Source organism: Enhydra lutris, unplaced genomic scaffold (assembly GCF_002288905.1).
Source record: "Enhydra lutris kenyoni isolate GAN:26980312 unplaced genomic scaffold, ASM228890v2 scaffoldscaffold3, whole genome shotgun sequence".
Classification (NCBI taxonomy): domain Eukaryota; kingdom Metazoa; phylum Chordata; class Mammalia; order Carnivora; family Mustelidae; genus Enhydra; species Enhydra lutris.
In genome coordinates, this window is record NW_019154087.1 from 47,683,049 (window position 1) to 47,703,509 (window position 20,461).

A 20,461-nucleotide genomic window follows, 5' to 3' on the forward strand; every position below is an offset into this window, starting at 1 on the left:
TCTCCCACAAAACCCCCTCTGCACTGTATGAGCAAGGCCAGAGTCACCTGTAAAATCCCCAAGGGAATATGAGGGGTCCGGGGTATGGTTTTGATGATTTCCCAGTCCTCTTACAACACAGCACTTTCGTGTGGTCTAGCATTCTATAAACTGCAGCAAACATGGTCATTTATTAAGAATTTCATACATCCTGGGATCGAGTCCCACATCGGGCTCTCTGCTAGGCGGGGAGCCTACTTCCTCCTCTCTCTCTCTCTCTCTCTCTCTACTTGTGATCTCTCTCTGTCAAATAAATAAAATCTTTAAAAAAAAGAATTTCATACAATCATGATTTTGGGGTGGGTCAGGATCTTTGAAATTATGATCCGTTTGGAACACTTTCATTTCTTTGGGTGAGGTAGCTGATACTTGGAGAAGTTAAACCACTTTTCCCTGAAGCATATGATTCATCCGTGGCAGAGCGAGGACTAGAAATAAAGTCTAGAATTTCGGTTTAGAACTGAGACCCATAAATAATGTGTTCTAGGAAAATATACCTTATCACTGACATTGTTCAGAACTGTGGCCCTTTATTATTATTCTTAACTTACCTCCAAAGTACCCCAGTGTGGATGACCCCCAGGGTCCTATAATTGCTGTGCTACAGGTAAACAGTAAATGAATGATGTCCATGTAAGTTCCAATACAATACAGCCTGCAGGGCGCCTGCGTAGCTCAGCAGATTAAGCATCTGCCTTCTGTTCAGGTCATGACCCTGGTGTGCTGGAATCAAGCCCCCTGTTGGGCTCCCAGCTCAGTGGGGAGTCTGCTTCTCCCTCTTCCTCTGCTCCTCCCCCTGCTTGTGCTTACTCTGTCTCTGTATCTCTCTCAAATGAAAAGGTTAAAAAAAAAAAATTTAAAAAAAAATACAGCAGCCCAACTGCTGCTAATTAGTTGAGATTTAGGCCAGACGAACAGTAAAAATGAGATGGAAATGGAATTTGTGCATGAACCCTGCCTCTGTCACGCTCCAGGTCAGCTTCTGGCTTAGTAGTTACAAGAATATCCCAATCTGAAACTGAGAGACTAAATATTTGTTTTTTTACAAGCTCACTATATTATATATGCTAACACTATGCCAAGTGTGTCCTTGGAATAGAATAACTCAATGTCATTTTTTAAATTTGGCCTCCGTTGATTTATTTAATGTTTGTTATTTTGGATATAAAAGCAGAACTTAGCTAGTCAAATGATTTGATCTGGCAGAATGCTCACATCTTTTAGCAAACATACTGTCCCCAACACGGATCCTCTCCAAAGTTTACAGAGTTCAGCTTCTGTCCCAATTGAAACGAGAGCCTACCTAAGAGCGCAGAGGGAGGGCTGATTGGCTGGTTCAGAGACAGCAGGAGAAATAAAAGGCAGCGGTAGAACATCTGGGAAGGTCAATGATATCATCGTTCCAAAGTCAAACCTCAGTGCTTCACAGACGGTGTGTTTTCACCATGAGTGGGTGCCCATTTTTAGGAAACAACTTTGGGTGAGTATTTACCTCTATTTGAAGGATGGTCAGGATCTTAGAAATGCCAAATAAGAACACTGCAATTTCTGAATTTCAAAAACATTCAAAATTGCCATCCTTCTTCTCTTGTTAAAAATCTCCTTTAAAATCAATTAGCGAGAGAATTTTGATCTCTCATCTTATTAGTTATTATGCTTTCTCAAGATCTCCTGTTTTTCTTCTCCCTTATTAAATCTGCAGAGGTGCTTTTAAAAAATTATCCATAGAAGGCAATGAAGAAGACAAATCACAAACCGGTGTGAATAAAGCCAGCAAAGGAGGACTTATCTACGGAAACTACCTGCATGTAAGTGGTAGAGCTTAGCTTTCACAGTTAGGTGCTAAATTCTGCGAAGTGACATTTTCATGTTTTGGATGTTTTGTTTTGTTTTGTTTTTCTCAATCACCAAAAAGTTTTCTGGATGTAAAGACACAGATGTATGCTTTTCAACTTTTGTTAGCACAATTCATGTGACTCCTATATGAAAATTCACCTCTCTGACAGAGGTACGGTCCAAGCAGAGTGCGGAATCTTAAGCAGAAGAGCGTAAATGATAAGATAAAGTGGAGATAACTGGCAGACATTGCACAGCTCGCACAGATAGGACATGGTCTGTATATCTCAGCGTGGATCATTGCAAATGTATCCAAAAAGATGATGTTTTTTAAATCCCTTATTGGAAAGTAGAAATGTTGAAGACACATGTTTTCTTGAAATCATTAGTAAATGCAAGAAGGATATTACAAATGCAGTATTTGGAGACCATAAATGTGGCCTGTTTGTCTTCTATATTTTTTAAGAAGTAAAATGTCTAGAGCCTTTGATGCTTTCATTGATGGGTTGCTAGGGATGAGCTGATAAAGAATGTTAAAATCTTCTTAGAATAGGGTCTTTGGAGGATAAAAGAGTAGAAGATAAACAGTGAGCTAAGTAAGTTACCAAGCTTTTATCATACTCATTTCAAGAGATAAAAGGGTTATGATTTCTCGCTGAGTACAGTTGTATTTGTTACATAGAATCCTACCCAATACAAGTTGTTCTGAAAAGAATAAAAATCATAAATTTAACTCATTCTTTGTGATTAAGACTCATGAATTGTTTAAAAGATTGCTTCTGGAGAATTTGGGAATTTGGGGATTTTTTTTCGATATTGTATTCTACTTCTTATTAAAATTGATTAAAAATAAGATTTACAATTTCAAAATTAATTTTTCTTTTTTTAAAATTTTTTCAACTTTATTGAGATATAATGGATGTATAACATTGTATAAACTTAAGGTATATAACATGTTAATTTGACACACTTATATATGGCAAAATGATTATCACCATAACATTAGCTAACATCTGCATTGTATCACATAATTACCATTTCTTTTTTGTGGTGAAGACATTTAAGACCTACTCGCTTAGCAACTTTCAAGAATATAATAAAGTTTATTAACTATAATCACTGTGCTGTACATTAGATCCCTATAACTTGTCCAACCTATAACTGGAAGTTTATACATAATTAGTCTGTCTTTTTTTGTTTGTTTGTTTGTTTTGTTTAAAGTTGGAAAAGGTTTTGAATGCACAGGAACTTCAAAGTGAAATAAAAGGAAATAAAATCCATGATGAACATCTTTTTATCATAACTCATCAAGGTAAGTTGCACAAAAGATTGGATGGTAACTATTCCACATGCATTTCCCGATGATAATGAGGAAAGCATGCTGAAAGATCAAGGAATCACTTCCTTCAGAAATGCTCAGAATATTTTGCTGCTGGGTAAATTCTCATAAGGCATCCCTCTAGAATTTATAACAGTCTTCTTTATGTTACTTTGCTGCTAATTGGATCAGGTAGAAGTTTAGCTCTTTCTTAAATCCAAGGGAACTTTCTATCTCTTGGAATTCACAAGGAATTTGCAAGATAAGATGGTACTGTTTTTCAGCTTAGAACTTTAAATCAAAGGATGTGTGGGTGGCTCAGTTCGTTGAGCGACCAACTCTCAGACTCCTGATTTCAGCTTGGATCATGATCTCAGGGTTGTGGGAGGGAGCCCCACATCAGGCTACTTGCTGGGTGGAGAGTCTGCTGGAGATTCTCTCTCTACTCCTTTCTCTGCCCCACCCCCTCCCCAAAAATAAATAAACTATTTTCAAGAATTAGACATTCAAATTTATTGTGACTTTACATAATTATATATAGATCTAGTACTAAACAAAAATATAAAATTTGTCTAAAGTGTGCATTTATTCTCTCCAGACTTCTTACCTCTGGGCAGTGGTTTTTAATGTAGGAATCCATGATTTCAGGAGTTTGGAAAGTACCTGACTCATTGAAATTGTGTGCAGAATTTCATGAATATGTGTCTTAAAGAGGCCTGTGACCCCAGCATATTAAGATTTACTCTAAAATTGTTGGAGGCATAATAGTGTCCTCTGTCTGACCAGGTCCAACGATTCATACTAGTCAGTGCTCCATTTCTAGACATTTTTTCTTTCCCTACCTGTTCTTTGTGTCTTTTCCTCAACTGGTTGCTTGCTTCACTGACTGGTTAAAATGATCAGCTCCTTGGAGTAAAAAGATGAAGGTGGAAAATAATTGAGTTGATGTATTACCTCTCCTGTTTTCATGTTTACATTTTTATTGGTGATTTAGGCTAAGACAAAAATCAATAGAAGAGGAATCATGGCAGGGTAGCACATACTTGGAATCAGAAAATTGTTTAGAATCCTCTCTCTACCACTGTAAATTTATGTGGCCTTGATCAGATTTCTTGAGCAATAATTCTATTTCTCCATCTGCAAAATGGAGACAATTATTTTATCTTCTTATTCATAGAGTTTTGTGAAGATAAAATGAGCTAATGTGCATTGAGCACTTAGCACAAGATAAGCATACAACAAATGGGAACTATCATGATTTGATGAGGAGACTGTCCTCCCATCCTTCAGTTATGTCACATGGTTAGTGGGTCATGGAACTAGTCACACAAAGTTAAACCTGAATAAAAAGATACAGAAACTGATTAATAAATATTTGATTTTCTCTTGGTCCATATATGAAAATTAGATTCCTGGAAGTCTTCTTAAATATAATTTAAAATTATGATCTGATTTCCTCCACTTAGCCATAGCCTTTACCCACACAATAGCACCAAATAGAAAGCACCAGTTATCTCTAAGATTTTTGATATTCTATGCTTATATAATGACTACACTGGCTATTTAGTTCATTTATTCATAAAATGATCACCTGGGGCACCTGGGTGGCTCAGTGAGTTAAAGCCTCTGCCTTCCGCTCAGGTCATGATCCCAGGGTTCTGGGATTGAGCCCCGCATCGGGCTCTCTGCTCAGCAGGGAGCCTGCTTCCCCCTCTCTCTCTGACTGCCTCTCTGCCTACTTGTGATCTCTTCTGTCAAATAAATAAATAAAATTTAAAAAAAAATGATCACCCAATGTTTATCTTATGTAAGCACTGTGCTAGGTACTCAGGGAGATAGATAAATACAATGAAGTTTAAGGCTATTCACAAGCTTGTCCTCTCCATAATATTCTAAGCGTCCAGAAAACAAAATTTTGTCATATTCTTCAGGTTAGTGATTATTAATATCTTAGTATAGAATGGAGATGAGTGTCACTTCTGCTTTCGCATAAACCTCTAGCTTCCACAGGAAATTGGAATTAGATTATGTGCTATATCTTAAAAGACCTAGACAATTTATTTGTTGAAAGAAGTAAAAATAATAATAATGAATATGAAGCATATAGAAAACATGGCTGGCATAGTAAAACATTCAATGAAAGAAGACTATCATAACATTAACACTAATATTTGTTTATTGTATAAATATAAGATTATATTAGTATTTATTGTTTTAAAATTACATTTATTTCTTTTTTGATGTGTTAACTCTGTCTTTTATATAATTATGGTAAAAAATGCTACCATAACTTTCAAGTTGACAATGATTTTTCTCATTGCAGCTTATGAACTCTGGTTTAAGCAAATCCTCTGGGAATTAGATTCTGTTCGAGAGATCTTTCAGAATGGCCATGTGAGTTCTCATGTCACAATGTTGGATTTATACTTTTTTTTTGAGAATGTAGAATACTGTTAATTAGAAAAACTTATGACTAAATGATGGAATTATTACTTAATGGAAACATTTAAAAAACCCTTCTGAGTGGACAAGTGTGTAGTCATACTTTCCCAGTGCCTGTTACCCTAGAGCTACACATTGCTTTAAGATTCAAATTTCAGTTTCAGTCCTCTTGTTTAGAACTCGATTTTTTTTTGCCCTTAAAGAAAGTTGTTATATATGTTGGTAGATTGCCAAGATAGCTAATATAGATCCTTTAAATAATAGGGACCAGAATTGTATTTCTTGTGTGTGTGTGTGTGTGTGTGTGTGTGTGTGTGTGTGTTTTCTTTCAAGATGTTATTTCTAATGAATACTTGCTATGGGGAGATAGGAACAATGATGAGGAAAGTGAAACAAAAAGAAGAAGAAGAGAGTGGTAGAAGAAAGAAAAAGAGGACACCTGAGTGGCACAGTCAGATAAGGGTCTGCTTTCTGCTCAGGTCATGATCCCAGGGTCTTGGGATGGAGCGCTCTCCCCACTTATGTTAATGGCCACTTTGAGGCTCTCAGTAAAAAGCAGATTTATCCAGGTGTTGCTTAATCTTCACCCAGAAGTTGCCTATGTTTCCTCGACCTTTATTCCTCAAAGCCAACTAAGGGAGAGATTTACTTTGACATCAGTGGCTACTGTGTTCCAAAATTGGCCTCTCATTTGCTTCCATATAATTTTCTCTTTTTAAAGAAATAGAAATGACTCCTCTTTTGCAGACAGTCTTCACACACAACTCAAAGTGGCTATTAATTCAATATATGTTTATGGCAATTTTTAATTCCCACGTTCCTCTTTAAAATAGAGAAAGTTCGGGGCGCCTGGGTGGCTCAGTGGGTTAAGCCTCTGCCTTTGGCTCAGGTCGTGATCTCAGGTTCCTGGGATCGAGCCTCACATCAGGCTCTCTGCTCAGCAGGGAGCCTGCTTCCTCTTCTCTGTCTCTGTCTGCCTCTCTGCATACTTGATATCTCTATCTGTCAAATAAATAAATAAAATAAAATAAATAGAGAAAGTCCATAGAGGTACACTGTTGTTGATAGTCTATTGTATCTCCCAGATAACAGGACTGATTACTTGATGTTTCATTTCTTAACCATCAGGTCAGGGATGAAAGGAACATGCTGAAGGTTGTTACTCGGATGCACCGGGTGGCGGTGATCCTGAAACTACTAGTACAGCAGTTTTCCGTCCTGGAAACCATGACGCCCTTGGACTTCAATGACTTCAGGTGTGGACTGGTGGCTTTGTAAGAAGGGTGATGGACATTAAGGAGGGCACATGTTGTGATGTGCACTGGGTGTTACACTGAACACTACATCAAAAACTAATGACATTCTAGGGGTGCCTGGGTGGCTCAGTGGGTTAAGCCTCTGCCTTCGGCTCAGATCGTGATCTCAGGGTCCTGGGATGGAGCCCTACATGGGGCTCTCTGCTCAGCAGGGATCCTGCTTCCCCCTCTCTCTCTGCCTGCCTCTCTGCCTACTTATGATTTCTCTCTCTGTCAAATAAATAAATAAAATCTTTAGAAAAAGAACAGAAACTAATGACATTCTATATAGAGACTAACTGAACATAATAAAAAAAAGTTGTTAACTTAAAAAAAAAAAGGGGGCAGTGGTGTTTACCCTTTCATTCCTATGGGGTAAAAGAGGAACATGTGTTTTGTGTAAAAAGCCTGTCCCACTGACACTGTGCCACTACAAACATGAAGGAGTCTTAGTCACAAAGCATTTGAGAAGTTAATAAAAATATTCCTTCACTCACTTTTACATATGAACATAATATGATCGATTAATTTCAATTCATTGTTGTGTGCCCTGTTTTTATCTAAAAAGGATTTTACACTTGATCTTCCCCAAAGGTTGAAAAGCCATTAAAAAGAATTTTAGATAACTTATCAAAATGGCAACATCACTGACACAACACATATAACTAAATTTTTTAAAAATTTCAAACTAAAAATAAAAGAGAAGCAAGAGTTGACAGGAAACCTGTCAGCAAAAGTGTCAGTTTAAGTTATGGATTGAACTATAAATGTTAGCACTGCATTTCCAGGTAGCCAAAGCCCTATATATATGTATTTTTTTAAGTTTTTTTGTACCAAAATCATAGAAGAGCTTTTCTTAAGAACATTGGGTGCATTTAATCATGTAATAGGCAGTGTCTCAAACATGTGTGATAGTCAAGTAGAATGTAGTAAAATTCCTTCATGGTGGTTTTAAAAAATTGAAGTCTTAAAACCAATTAGATGAAGGAAACATAGAAGGATATAAGAGTTTGGGTGACTGTGGGGTGGAAGTAATAACATTTTTTTGATTGCTTATTTTGTGTCAGGCAATATCTCATTTGTTTTACTGATAATATCTCATTGTGTTCATAATGATGCTAGATAGTGAGATCAATGATGATATCCAAGAATATAAATTTTAGGAGGGATTGAATCTGTAAAGAATCTTTTAGTACTATAGAATAGGAAATATTGCACAATGTCCATGTATCTTTATCTCAGGAAAAAATTAGTACACAAACACATAAACACATGTGTCTATGTGTGTGTGTGTGTTTATGTATATACATGTGCACATGCATATATGACATTTCCCACACTGTGTACACACTCCATCGTTAAATTGATTAATTGACAACAACAATGATGTATAGGGAGCTCGATTTTCTTTCTTCAGGAAGATCGAATCGCAGGTCCAACTCTAGGCAGTGGTGTCCCTGTTCTTGGTGATATCTAAGAGAATAAAACTGAGGACCTCTCAAGAGAAGAAAGCATAACAGTGATTTACAATGTCAACCCTCCTCTTCTTTTTCTTCTCTTGCCTTCCTCCATTTATCCAGAGAGTACTTATCTCCAGCATCAGGCTTCCAGAGTTTGCAATTCCGACTCTTGGAAAACAAGATAGGTGTCCTTCAGAGTTTGAGGGTCCCTTACAACCGAAGACATTATCGTGATAACTTCAAAGGAGAAGATAATGAACTGCTACTTAAGTCGGAGCAAGAGAAAACACTACTGCAGCTAGTGGAGGTACATACCCAAATATTATCTTTGAAGTCTTACTCCCACGTCTTGTTAATTTAGTTTCTGTTAGATCAAAATTTTAAAACTCAAATGTTTTGTCACATTCATTGTAAATAAAAGCAGAAGAAGTTATAAAAATACTTAAACTCAACTAATTAAAATATTTAAACTATAAAGAACTCTCCCGAGAGTTTCAGAAATATTTATATACTCAGCTGTGTTAATATTTAATAACCTCATCTTATAAAAAATAATTCTTTTAAACAAGCCTACTAAACCACATTTAATTAGTTGATTTTTAAGCTGCGTGTAGTTATTAAATGAGGTTTACTTCTTTAAAATATGCCATTATTGAACAGTTCTACACATTGTGTATTTTTCTCAATTAACTTAAATTACTAAGAGTATAGTCTTCAGAATTTGTTCTCTTCATAACTTAATTCCCTATGGGTCTATAAAAGGTCTTAAAGGATTACTGTTTCTTCATAAGTAAATTATTAAATAAAGATTATATGGTCCTAATTTCCTAAACAAGAGGTTTTGTTTTTTTTTTTTTTTTTTTTAACCTTTGCAAATTGCAAATTAACATTTTCTTTTAGGGACTTCTACTCTGCACACTAATCCCCTCAGTACTGTAAATGTGGATTTAGGTTAATATGTTGTATCTAATGCCGAAAACAACTCATAAAGACTGAGGAAGAAAGAATCACAAAGCTAATTTCAAAATGAAAAATAGGTTAAATGAGAATCCACAGAGATGCATTAATTTTGTTTCATTTTTACATTAAAAAATTTTACATTAAATTTTACATTAAAAAAATCTTGTATATGTTCACTCTCCTGAAGTTAAAGTACATTTTTAAAAAAAGTCTTATGGACTCTTAAAATAATCAAGTTGTTAACTGACTTCAAAGTTGCTAAGTATACCATGCTCCTACATCCTTCAGCTCCTAAGCCATAAGGTATTTTGAGAATAAACCAGAAGACTTCATCCAAACAACATTTAGATAGGTTCATAGATTTATAGAACAAAGTTAGGATTTCTGTAATAATCTATTTCTTAACAAATAAAGAGTAAATACTTACTGATATGATTGCTTTAAAGATTAAGAAGTGAAATATAATAAATTGCTGTTCTTTAAATGAAATAGAAGGGAAAGGTAATATTTATATACAAAAAACACATGACATATGTTTCTCAAAATTAAGAAAATATCCTGTTTCAAGTTCATAGATGTTAGGCACAATGTATTTTACATATTTTAAATTTTATAATTTATTTACTTAAAAAATACTTCAGGCATGGCTGGAAAGAACACCAGGTTTAGAGCCACATGGATTTAACTTCTGGAGAAAGTTTGAAAACAACATTGTGAAGGGCCTGGAGGAAGAATTCACAAGAATTCAGGTATTTATGATGCCATAACTAAATATAAGTTTATTACAGATGAAATATTGAGAATTTAACAAATCTCCAATTTTCTCTTAAACTTCCATTTTCCTTATATTATTTTCTTTTCATAAATGTATCTGTAAGAAATAAATTACATAATAAATTTTATCTTATTTATATATCATAAAAACTAAATTAAGAACTTCATTATAGATAAGATTTTGTTTTTGATAAATATATCAGATTAATAAACCTTTTAACTTGTATTGAAAATTTCATATTGTGACCAATTCTAGACAGAAGTAGGCTCACAAAAGACCAGTCAACCAAATATATTTAACCATATAATTTTCCCAGGACTCATACATATTTGCAGGGCCCTTCCTACTGGCTCTCAGTTTGAATTTCTTTCATCTTAAGAATGTTATTGTTGATTCTTCATTTCTCATCTTCTCTTCATGACTACATTTCTTGAAAGAATTGTTCCAATTCTATATCTGGAGAGGCTGCATCAGGTAGTACTTAAAACTGGAACTTTTAAGTCAGTCACACTGCATGGATTCAAGTCCCAGCTTCACACCTTAATGACTGACATGGAACTTCTTCTGTTACTTAAACTCTCTTCGCTTCACTTTCACCAATGGTAAAATAGAAAGTAAGAGTATCTTCCTTGTAGGACTATTATGAGCATTAAATTAGGTGAATATCTGTAAGGTATTTAGAACATGGTTAGTATAGGTATTTCTTTATCATCTAATCCTCAACCCAATCCAGTCTGTCTTCTTGTCCCCTCATTCACCGATGGCCTCTAGGTATATAAATCCGATGGCCATTTTTATTTTACTTCATCTCCTGGTGGCATTCAATAATGACTACTTATTCTTTCTTGGATATTTTCTTTCCCCTTGGTTTGGCATGACATTGCCTTCCTTTAATTCTCTGGCCCTTATTGTCTTGATTTGTCCCCTTTACTGGCTCAATTTTCTTCTCCGACTGATAAATGGTGGGATTTCCCAATGCATTGGCTTAGACACATTTTATTCTCTCTCTGTACTCTCACCACATGGACTCATTCATACCCACTGTTTTAATATCTGCTTCTAAACCATAACTCTCAAACATTCATCTCCAGCATAGATAGCTCTTTAAATTTCAAATAACATATTTCACACCCTACTTTATAATTTCCTCCTGGTCCTCTCAAAAACATAACCATAAAACCACACTTAAAAAATTCCCTCCTCCTTCCATGCTCCTATCAACTCAGTCTTCTGCAAATTGAAGAAATTTTTCCCTTACAAACCACCTAATTTGTCAAGTCTGCAATGTATAATTGATCGTTGGTACCTCCCTCTTCCTCAATCACTTCTTCAACTTATCACCAAATCCTACCAATTTTACCTTCTGAATAGCTCTCAGGTACCTCCATTTTATCTATCACTCTTAATCAAATACAAACTGCTCTTGTTTTTCACCTGGTCTCGTGATTTCTCTAAACTATCCTTTACTTCTCCCCAGTATGACTCCATTCCAATTTATTTTGCATACCACAGTTTGAGCAGTCTTCTCAAAATGCAGATCTGATCACATTCTGCTTTTGCATGAAACGTGTTTATTCCTCCTTATTGTTTTTTTTTAACAGTAGGTATTTTATTTTTTATTTATTTTTAATTTTTTAAAATTATTATTAACATATAATGTATTATTTGTTCCAGGGGTACAGGTGTGCGAATCATCATGCTTACTCATTTCACAGCATTTCCTTCTTATTGTTTTTAAAATAAAGATAGAAACCTTTAACATAGCCTTTCTTCAAAGTGATTCATGATCTCATGTGGCCCAACCATATTGAATTTTTTTAAGATGAATTTAGTTCTTTAATTTATCACCACAGAATCTTTTTCATGTTATTCTCTGGGCTTGAAATATTCTTCCCCAGGTAACTCATTCCATTCTTCAAGTTCAAGGAGAACTTCTTCAGAAAGATCTCCCCCTGGGGCACCTAGGTTGTGCAGTCTGTTGAGAATCCAACTCTCGATTTTGGCTCAGGCCGTGGTCTCAGAGTCCTGGGATCAGGCTTTTTGCTCAGCAGGCAGTCTGCTTGAGATTCTTTCTCTCTCCCCCCTCCCCGCCCCTCTCTTTGCACTCTCTCTCTCTCTTTCTTTCTCTTAAATAAATATATCTTTAAAAAAAAGATCTCCCTTGACCTCTTGACTACCGTAAGTTATCATGGCATTATATGGCTCCTGCTTTGTACTGTCCACACTTGCAATGTAATGACTAGGTGATTATTTATTCAATGTCTTATTCCCATCAGATGATGTACTGCATGAGATCGGAGAACTCAATTTTTGCTCACGATTTTATCTCTATTACCTTAGCATGACATTTACTAAATAAATGAGTAATTAATCGATAATAATGTACTTACAAGTTCTCATCACATGAGTGATTGTTCAAACTAAAAATAATTGACTTAACTGATTTTTGCTTCAGCTGAATTGAATTGTAAGTAAAACATATGTAGTAGGCAGAACTCTAAGAATTTCCTTAAATGAATCAATAGATAGCAAATGAAAAAAATATCTGAGGGTGGAAAAAGTCTAAAAAATCATACTTACAATATATAATACTGAATATAGAATTTTAATTGGATAGTTTTTTTTACTAGAAAGTCTTATTTTTTCCTAAGTGGAATTACTTTACTTTCTGTTTTAAAAAATAGCTATCTAAAATTAGAACATTTCAGTCACTTGTTGTTATCTGCAGTTTTGTCCATCTGAGTCCATTTATCATGATATTTATGAAAATAATATTCGAGATTAACAAGTAATATAAATGAGTAGAAGGATAGAACCAGTAAGTGTGAGGAAAACCCATCTCATAAGCTACAGGTTTCAAGTTGTATTAGATGATGTGGTAAATATTCTAAGTGCACCCTTTCTGCTCCTGGTGAGTCTATTTCTCAGAAGACATGTTTTCCAAAATAAGAATCTATGAAATGAGAATCCTCCTTTGGGGGATATTAATGTGATATCTTCCTCCAAGACTAAGGAAGAGTCAGAAGAAAAAGAGGAACAAATGGCTGAGTTTCAGAAACAAAAAGAGGTGTTACTCTCCTTATTTGATGAGAAACGTCATGAACATCTCTATAGTAAGGGTGAGTATTTCATTCTAAGGGTCCTTTCCCCAGGATGTATGACTATGAGATCAAAATATAAAATCTTACATGCCCATGAAATAAAATGAAAATTTACATTACACTCATAGAAGCAAGAACTGGTTTAATTTTATCTGTTATAAACTTAAGTGGTAAGTTTACATGCCCAATCTATCTGAAAGACGTTGTAGTCAGAAGATTTCATAATCTGTGTCAGACATGCAGGATACCAGGAGAAATCAGATATGATTTTGCAATTTAGTTCACAATGTAATAGGCATGGAAATTAAGAAAAGCAGTGTAATTGTAAACAGTACAGTAGTGGAGAGCAGAGGAATAAGTATTATGAGGGCAAGGGTGGCTTTGCAGAGGAAATCAGTTTCCCAAGCAGACCAGAGAGAGCACATATTTAGACTTTTTAGCATAATTAATGTAAGGCTATTATTTTCTGAAGTTCATTGACCAGTGTCATCAATACCTTCATATTTAACTCTTCTTTTATATGTTTGAAATTTTTGTGTTCATTTGTATTTGGAACTTTTATTACAAAGCCTTTATAAATCTTCTGCAAATGAGCAGAGGTAAAAATTATTTTTTTAACATAGGTACAAGGCATAACAGTATATGAAATTAATATGAAATGCTACAAACTTTAAGGTTGTTAGTCTCAGTTTTCTATACAACTTCTGTGAAGAATAGCAAAATCTTATTTTTATGCAGATAGAGCAAAGCCTTTTAGTAGAACACACACATGAGATTTTATATAATGGTTGTACTCCTTGAAGCCAAGTGATTCTAAGTAATTAAGTAATTGTAAGTGAATTAGAAAAAACACATTTTAGCATAGAAGTCAAGTATTTTCTATATCAAGTTCTCCTAGCATGATACTTAAAGATTTTGAAAATTTAAAATGCATATATTTTTATTATAAATGCATATGTATTATATAAAGTGTGCATATATAAAGTATGTATATATATTATATATATTTGAAGTTTATATATATATATATGCATATATAGATATACATATTAGTTTGTTTTTTGAATCTAAGGAATAAAAAATTTAAACCTACACATTGTTTTCTAAAAACACATAAAACTTAATTATTTAAGGTGATGATGCCAAATTAATATGACTTCCCTAAATTCCTCATTAAATTGAAACTCACTATGTATCCTGTAGGTGAAAGACGACTGTCATACAGAGCACTTCAGGGGGCCTTGATGATCTATTTTTACAGGTAAAAGCAAAATAGAAGAGTAGAACAGAGGTTGAGGAGTGGGTACAGATAATGTATCAGGTATAAAGCTTATAAACTGCAATCATAGTTTTAAAAAGTCATTAAGTTTTGGAGGGAAGCTTAGAAAATAATTGTGAAGATTCATTAGTTTTTGTCTTTTAGATAGTAGGAGTATAACTTTATCCCTATAGTGGATAGAAATATACATATATACACCCACTAATTAATTAAATATCTTTTTTATTAAATTCTACAGTATATTATATGACATTAAGTGTCCTAAACTGCCAAAGTTTAATCAAACTCAGAAACTGTCACAAAATATCTTCCATCGTTAAACGATGTTGTAGTTATTTTTGTTTTATGAAATTAAAAAAGGTGGATAAAGTGGAAACAACTTTATAAATTGTTATCTTCTTTATTTTGCAACTTCAAGTAAAATTGTCCTCACTGTCTAAAGTGCATGAGGTGTTCTTTAAATGTCCATATACTCGCATTCCATGTGTATGAAGGCCTCATCTTCATGTTTCATAAATTAAATGTGTCAGAACAATGGAGAACACACTAGCAAACATTAAAAACAAAACCTCTGTTTATTGGACCTCTTGTATTTATTTGAGTTTTTAATCTTCCCAAATTCCGGGGCGCCTGGGTGGCTCAGTCAGTTAAGCATCTGCCTTTGGTTCAGCTATGATTTCAGGGTCCTGGGACCGAGCTCTGAGTCAGGCTCCCTCCTCGGCAGGGAGTCTGCTCCTCCCTCTACCCCTCCCTGTGGCTCCGTGTCCTCTCTCTCTCAAATAAATAAAATCTTTAAAAAAACTTCTCAAATTCATTTCTTCAGAAACATCAACAAAACATTTTTGACTCTTTTCCTAAAATCCTGCTCAGTTATGCCTCTCAAGTTTATGTATCTGAAGCGGAAAATGTACTGAGAGTTTTGAATAAATGGATGAAGAAAGGAAAAATATATGTATTAGAGGAAATTAAAAGCAATTTTTGTTTTTGAGTTTTTCCTAGAAGAAGCTGGTGAATCTGAGGTAGAATATATATCTACTTTTTTTTTTTTTAAGATGTATTTTTATTTGAGAGACAGAGTGAAAGAGCATGCACAAGTTGAGGGGAGGGGCAGAGGGAGAGGGAGAATATCAAGCAGACTCTGTGCTCAGCTTGGAGCCAGATGCAAGGTTGATCTCAGGACTCTGAGATCATGACCTGAGCTGAAACCAAGAATTGGACTCCTAATCAACTGAGCCACCCAGGTGCCTCTATGTCTACCTTTTAACGAGAATCAATGTTGGGTGTGATTCTGCCTGGTCACTTCACATATATTACATGGAATATTCTAGACCCTTTAAACAAATGCTATAAGTTGAGTAATAGTATCCTCATTTTTGAGATGAAGAAACTAAGTTTGAGAATAATTCAGGGCTGCTATAGCTCTCAAGAGGCAAAGTTGACATTTGTTTCCAGAGCCAACAGATTATAAAACTTACGGCCTCTGAACACATTGGGTTTGCTTCAGTAGATTTCTTTTCATTATTATTTCTTCTTTAGGGAAGAGCCTAGATTCCAGGTGCCTTTTCAGCTGCTGACTTCTCTCATGGACATAGACACACTCATGACTAAGTGGAGATGTAAGTCTCCCCACCCCTTCCAGCACTACCACCTCAACCCCAATAATCCTTCCCTCCCATCCTGTTCCTTTATTCCTTTTCTTCATCTGTCTGCTCTCCTTCCCACTATCTTTTCTTTCCCCCTTTGTGGGTGAATGAGTTTGTTTTTTTGTGTTCTGTTTTTTTAAAATCAACCCAACATTTATTCTCTCCCAGGGCCATTTACCCATTATACACAAGAAGCATAGTGCCTAGGGCCCAGACTCTCTGTGGGGGCCCATGAAAATGTTTTATTTAATAATCAGAAGAAAAAATTAAATTTAGGTTAAGTAGAATGTCTTCATATATAATCATAACTTATTCATCTTTATGCCAATGCAATTTTAAAATATGATTCATATATATATATATATATATATATATATGTGTATGTACACATATATATGTATTTTTTTTCTTTAAATGGAGGAAGGGACCCATGAAGGCAAAGGCAGTGAGGGCTTGTGAAAGTCATAATATTGCCCTTCTCTTCCCCTGTTGTGTCCACAGGCTGGTCCATCATTATGTTAGATGGAGTCACATGCATATAGCCTGAACCAAGTCGGGTGCCAGGCAACCTACTGGTCTCATTTGGCTCTCCCATGCAAACCTTCCATATGGCTAAGTGATAAGGGCTGAAGCTTTTCTCAGAAGTAATAATCATTACCAACCCCTTGTTTTTAGAAAATTGTAGAACTAATGGCAGAAAAATATCCATGGAGTTAATCTGTGTGTTTGCCTAGATAACCATGTGTGCATGGTCCACAGAATGCTGGGCAGCAAAGCTGGCACTGGTGGGTCCTCTGGCTATCAGTACCTGCGCTCAACAGTGAGGTAAGATGGGGGAAATTCACCTGTTTTTCTTGCTAGAATCGCTGATTTTTGGTTTCTCTACCTACATTATCTAGGAAATGTGATTTATACTTGCTTCCATCTGAACTCCTGACAACACATTTATACTGGTTAGATTAAGGTATTCCTATTAGAGAGGTCGTTTAAAAATCCTTAATTTTGGAATTTCATAATTCTGATCCTGAGATGAAAAGGGGCATGGTACCTGTGGTCGCACGACTTGTGAGGATATGAGAGAGTTCATCCAGGGAGGAACATTTTCAAAAGTTCAGACTAGATTCAAACAGTTATCATTCATTCCACTAAAGTCCTCTTGCCTGGTGGATGACACAGCTGAAAAATAGTTTCTTGCTTTCTGGTATGACTCTATTTTATAAAAACTACTCCCATCTACTCCAGAGAGTTCCCAGAGGGTGTTTTCAAGGAAATGGGTTGAGTTTTATTTAGCACTTAAAACACACTAGAGAGATTTATGGGACATTTATATTGTTAATTTATTTACTGTTCCCAACATTATAGATGGAGATAGAGATAGTTGCATACATATGGAAACCAGGAAACTTACAAGGCCCCTCGGAAAGGGAGAATCAGCTCAAGAACAAATTAGATATTCACACTTAGTCTCCAAAATTCATGTTGCACGTGGTTTTCATTCCTAATGTTACTACAAGATTGACAGTTATAAGACACGCAGGTTCAATTTTTCATCCTTTTTATACATTTTCATTTTCCCTAGGGACAAACTCAAGACTAAACAACTTATAAAATTCATTGGTTTGAATTTTCGCGATCATCACCTATTTTCTCTTTCCCTGGGGATAAATTCTGTAAGCATGAAATAGTCAATGATTGTACCACATGGACCTATACATCAGTGGATGGTGGGAATAATGAACACTTGCAACATTTCTAGTGTTCCATTGTCTCATGAAGTCTTCACAAAGGCCTGGTCAGAGGAAGGGGTTGTAGTTTTTATTTCACAGAGTCTGGAACCAAGACACTGAGATTTAGACAACTTGTTCAAGGTCACATGGGTTCGCAAGTCACAGAGCAGAATTTGAGCTCTCATTCGACCTCAAAGGCAAATGCTCTTTCTCTATAAAACTGCAACAGTTAAAACAGTTGACTAACACACACAAGAGTGATTGTGAATGTTAAAACCACATTTGTAGATATTTACTAAGAATCTAAGTTGGCATTTCAATTTATTAATCCATTCATGTCAGTTACTTGACAGCTACTTTTCAGGTGGGAAATATTTTCTAAGGAACAACTAGGAATTTTGTATGCTTAAATGTTTTTGAAATTTGCATATCATCCTTTCAAAGTCAGAAACAAGAACATACCCTTATCTTCATGAAGGTAGCATGACAATCATAAGACTCTGGGTTTTAGTCTGAACCAGCCTGGTCAGGATCAATGAAACACATAATACTGTTTTATGGGCATGAACTTTGGATGTGGAATGAAAAGGAAGTGATCTTAATGGTAATATTCCTTAACTCCTTAATATTACATATATAATATGCACAAAATATAATACATAATGTATAATGAAGCATATTAAATACTAAATCATTATCTGAGAAATTTTAAATATTTCATGTCAATAAATCTGCACCATCTGTATATTTGTGTCTTTCCAGTGACAGGTACAAGGTATTTGTAGATTTATTTAATCTTTCAACATATCTGGTTCCCCGACACTGGATACCGAAGATGAACCCAAGTATTCATAAGTTCCTTTACATGGCTGAATACTGTGACAGCTCTTACTTCAGCAGCGATGAATCGGATTAAAATAATCTGCAAAAATCTATGAAGACATTGATTTCTCAGCCTGTCTTTTTAAAAATTTTCTATGAATTTTCATGATACACAAAGAGTCCTACTGTAGTATATGTATATATATAGGTGAGCACTGTGGTGCTCTGACTTAATCCTATAAATAATTTTATTAACTCATTTTTGTGATAATATAAGACTAAACATTAAGATAAGACGTGAATTCAATTGAACGGTAACATTGTACATAGAAGATTTTCCTATTGAAACTCAGTGTCCCTTGATACCTTAGTATAACCACTTAACACAATCATTATCTCATTTCATAATTTAATGGGCTTGTAAACTTCAGCTGTTTCAAGTATTTTATGGAGTAAAATGTGTCATTGTGTACAAAGACTTACACACAAAAAAATTAAGAAATAATAAGAATAAGTCTCTTTTCCATATATTGTTTTGGAAACATTGCTTGTATTTATTGGGACTCTTGATGACCAAGGGCAGAAATCTACCTGAAGTTTGCCTAGAAGGGACTTGCTGGACAATTCCACTAGCTCGAACAACTGGGAGCAGCCTGGGGATGGAGCCAGTTCCTGGAATACTATATTCCTGGAACACTTGGAGGAGACTTTGTATCTCATCTCTTCTTTTCTCTAGGGGTTGGCTTTATTCTTCCTTGCTGTAGACCAGCTCCTTCCTCAAACAAGGTCCCAGCTCCCAGCACCTCTGGACCAGAAAGTCAAAGGTGCTCTTCCCAGCCCTGGGAAGAAGTAAGTGCAGGAGTGAAGTTGGGAAAGAGTGATAGTTCCTTCAATTGAAGAATGTTGTTTCCAGAAGAGAGAAGAGAAAACACACTAAATAGTGATTTAGTTCATTTCTAGTAACAAGTACAAGATTAAGAGTTTAGATCAGACAGGAACTTTATTCTTCTTTTTCTAGATTGGCCTGGATATTGGCAATACTTAGCTGAATTTCTTTTACAAAGGAAGTGCAAAATTTTATCAAAGGAATCCAAATGTATATCAACCTTGACCTAGGGTGATTATAAGCAAGCAGCAAATTCTTGATGGAATTGACTATTCTTTGGTCTCAATTAGAAGTTTTTTCTTATGAGGATCATGTCATCTAGTTTGTCTCTAGATAAACAATTTCATATAATTGCTTTTACCTATAATGCCCTGTGCGTGTGTGTGATTGTGTGTGTGTGTGCATGTGCACATGTACAGAGTGTCTGAGAGTGGCTAGCTGAAAAATACAGAGACAAGTAACATGGTGGCTAAAGACAATGGCTTTGAAATCAGTGAGCATGGAAACAAATTCTGGCACTGCCATTTACTAACTATCCATTCTGGTACAAATTCCAGTTTAAGCCCCAGGATCTATCTATATGAAGGGGATAAAAATATTTATCTCAAAGGGCATTTGGGTGGCTCAGTTGGTTAAATGTCTGACTTCGGCTCAGGTCATGATCTCAGGGTCCTGGGATGGAGCCCCATGTCCAGCTCCCTGCTCAGCGGTGAGTCTGCTTGTCCTTTTCCTTCTGCTTCTGCCCCTTCCCCAGCTTGTGCTTCTCTCTGTCTCTCTCTCTCAAATAAATAAATAAAATCTTTAAAGAAAATACTTACCTCAATCTTTACTTGTCTCATGAAGTAATAAAAAATATATGCTAATAGATGCTCTGTCAC

The 20,461-nt window shown here is 35.3% G+C and overlaps 1 protein-coding gene across 1 annotated transcript; it reads left to right on the forward strand.

The window, feature by feature from the left end:
* The first annotated feature begins 1,427 nt into the window (after window positions 1-1,427).
* On the forward strand, window positions 1,428-20,046 carry LOC111155230 (tryptophan 2,3-dioxygenase). Its single transcript, XM_022515350.1, has 12 exons — window positions 1,428-1,519; window positions 1,742-1,847; window positions 3,097-3,187; window positions 5,517-5,587; window positions 6,764-6,891; window positions 8,511-8,697; window positions 9,992-10,099; window positions 13,133-13,244; window positions 14,430-14,487; window positions 16,042-16,121; window positions 16,883-16,973; window positions 18,638-20,046. Exons 1-12 carry the CDS (start codon window positions 1,428-1,430, stop codon window positions 18,789-18,791), a joined length of 1,278 nt encoding a protein of 425 aa, XP_022371058.1. The 3' UTR covers window positions 18,792-20,046.
* Window positions 20,047-20,461: the final 415 nt, after the last annotated feature.

Coding starts and splice junctions, on each gene's coding strand:
- LOC111155230 (XM_022515350.1), top strand. CDS start 1,428: ATGATATCATCGTTCCAAAGTCAAACCTCAGTGCTTCACAGACGGTGT. Junction 1,520..1,741: donor TTTTTAGGAAACAACTTTGG/GTGAGTATTTAC, acceptor TTAAATCTGCAG/AGGTGCTTTTAAAAAATTAT. Junction 16,974..18,637: donor TACCTGCGCTCAACAGTGAG/GTAAGATGGGGG, acceptor GTGTCTTTCCAG/TGACAGGTACAAGGTATTTG.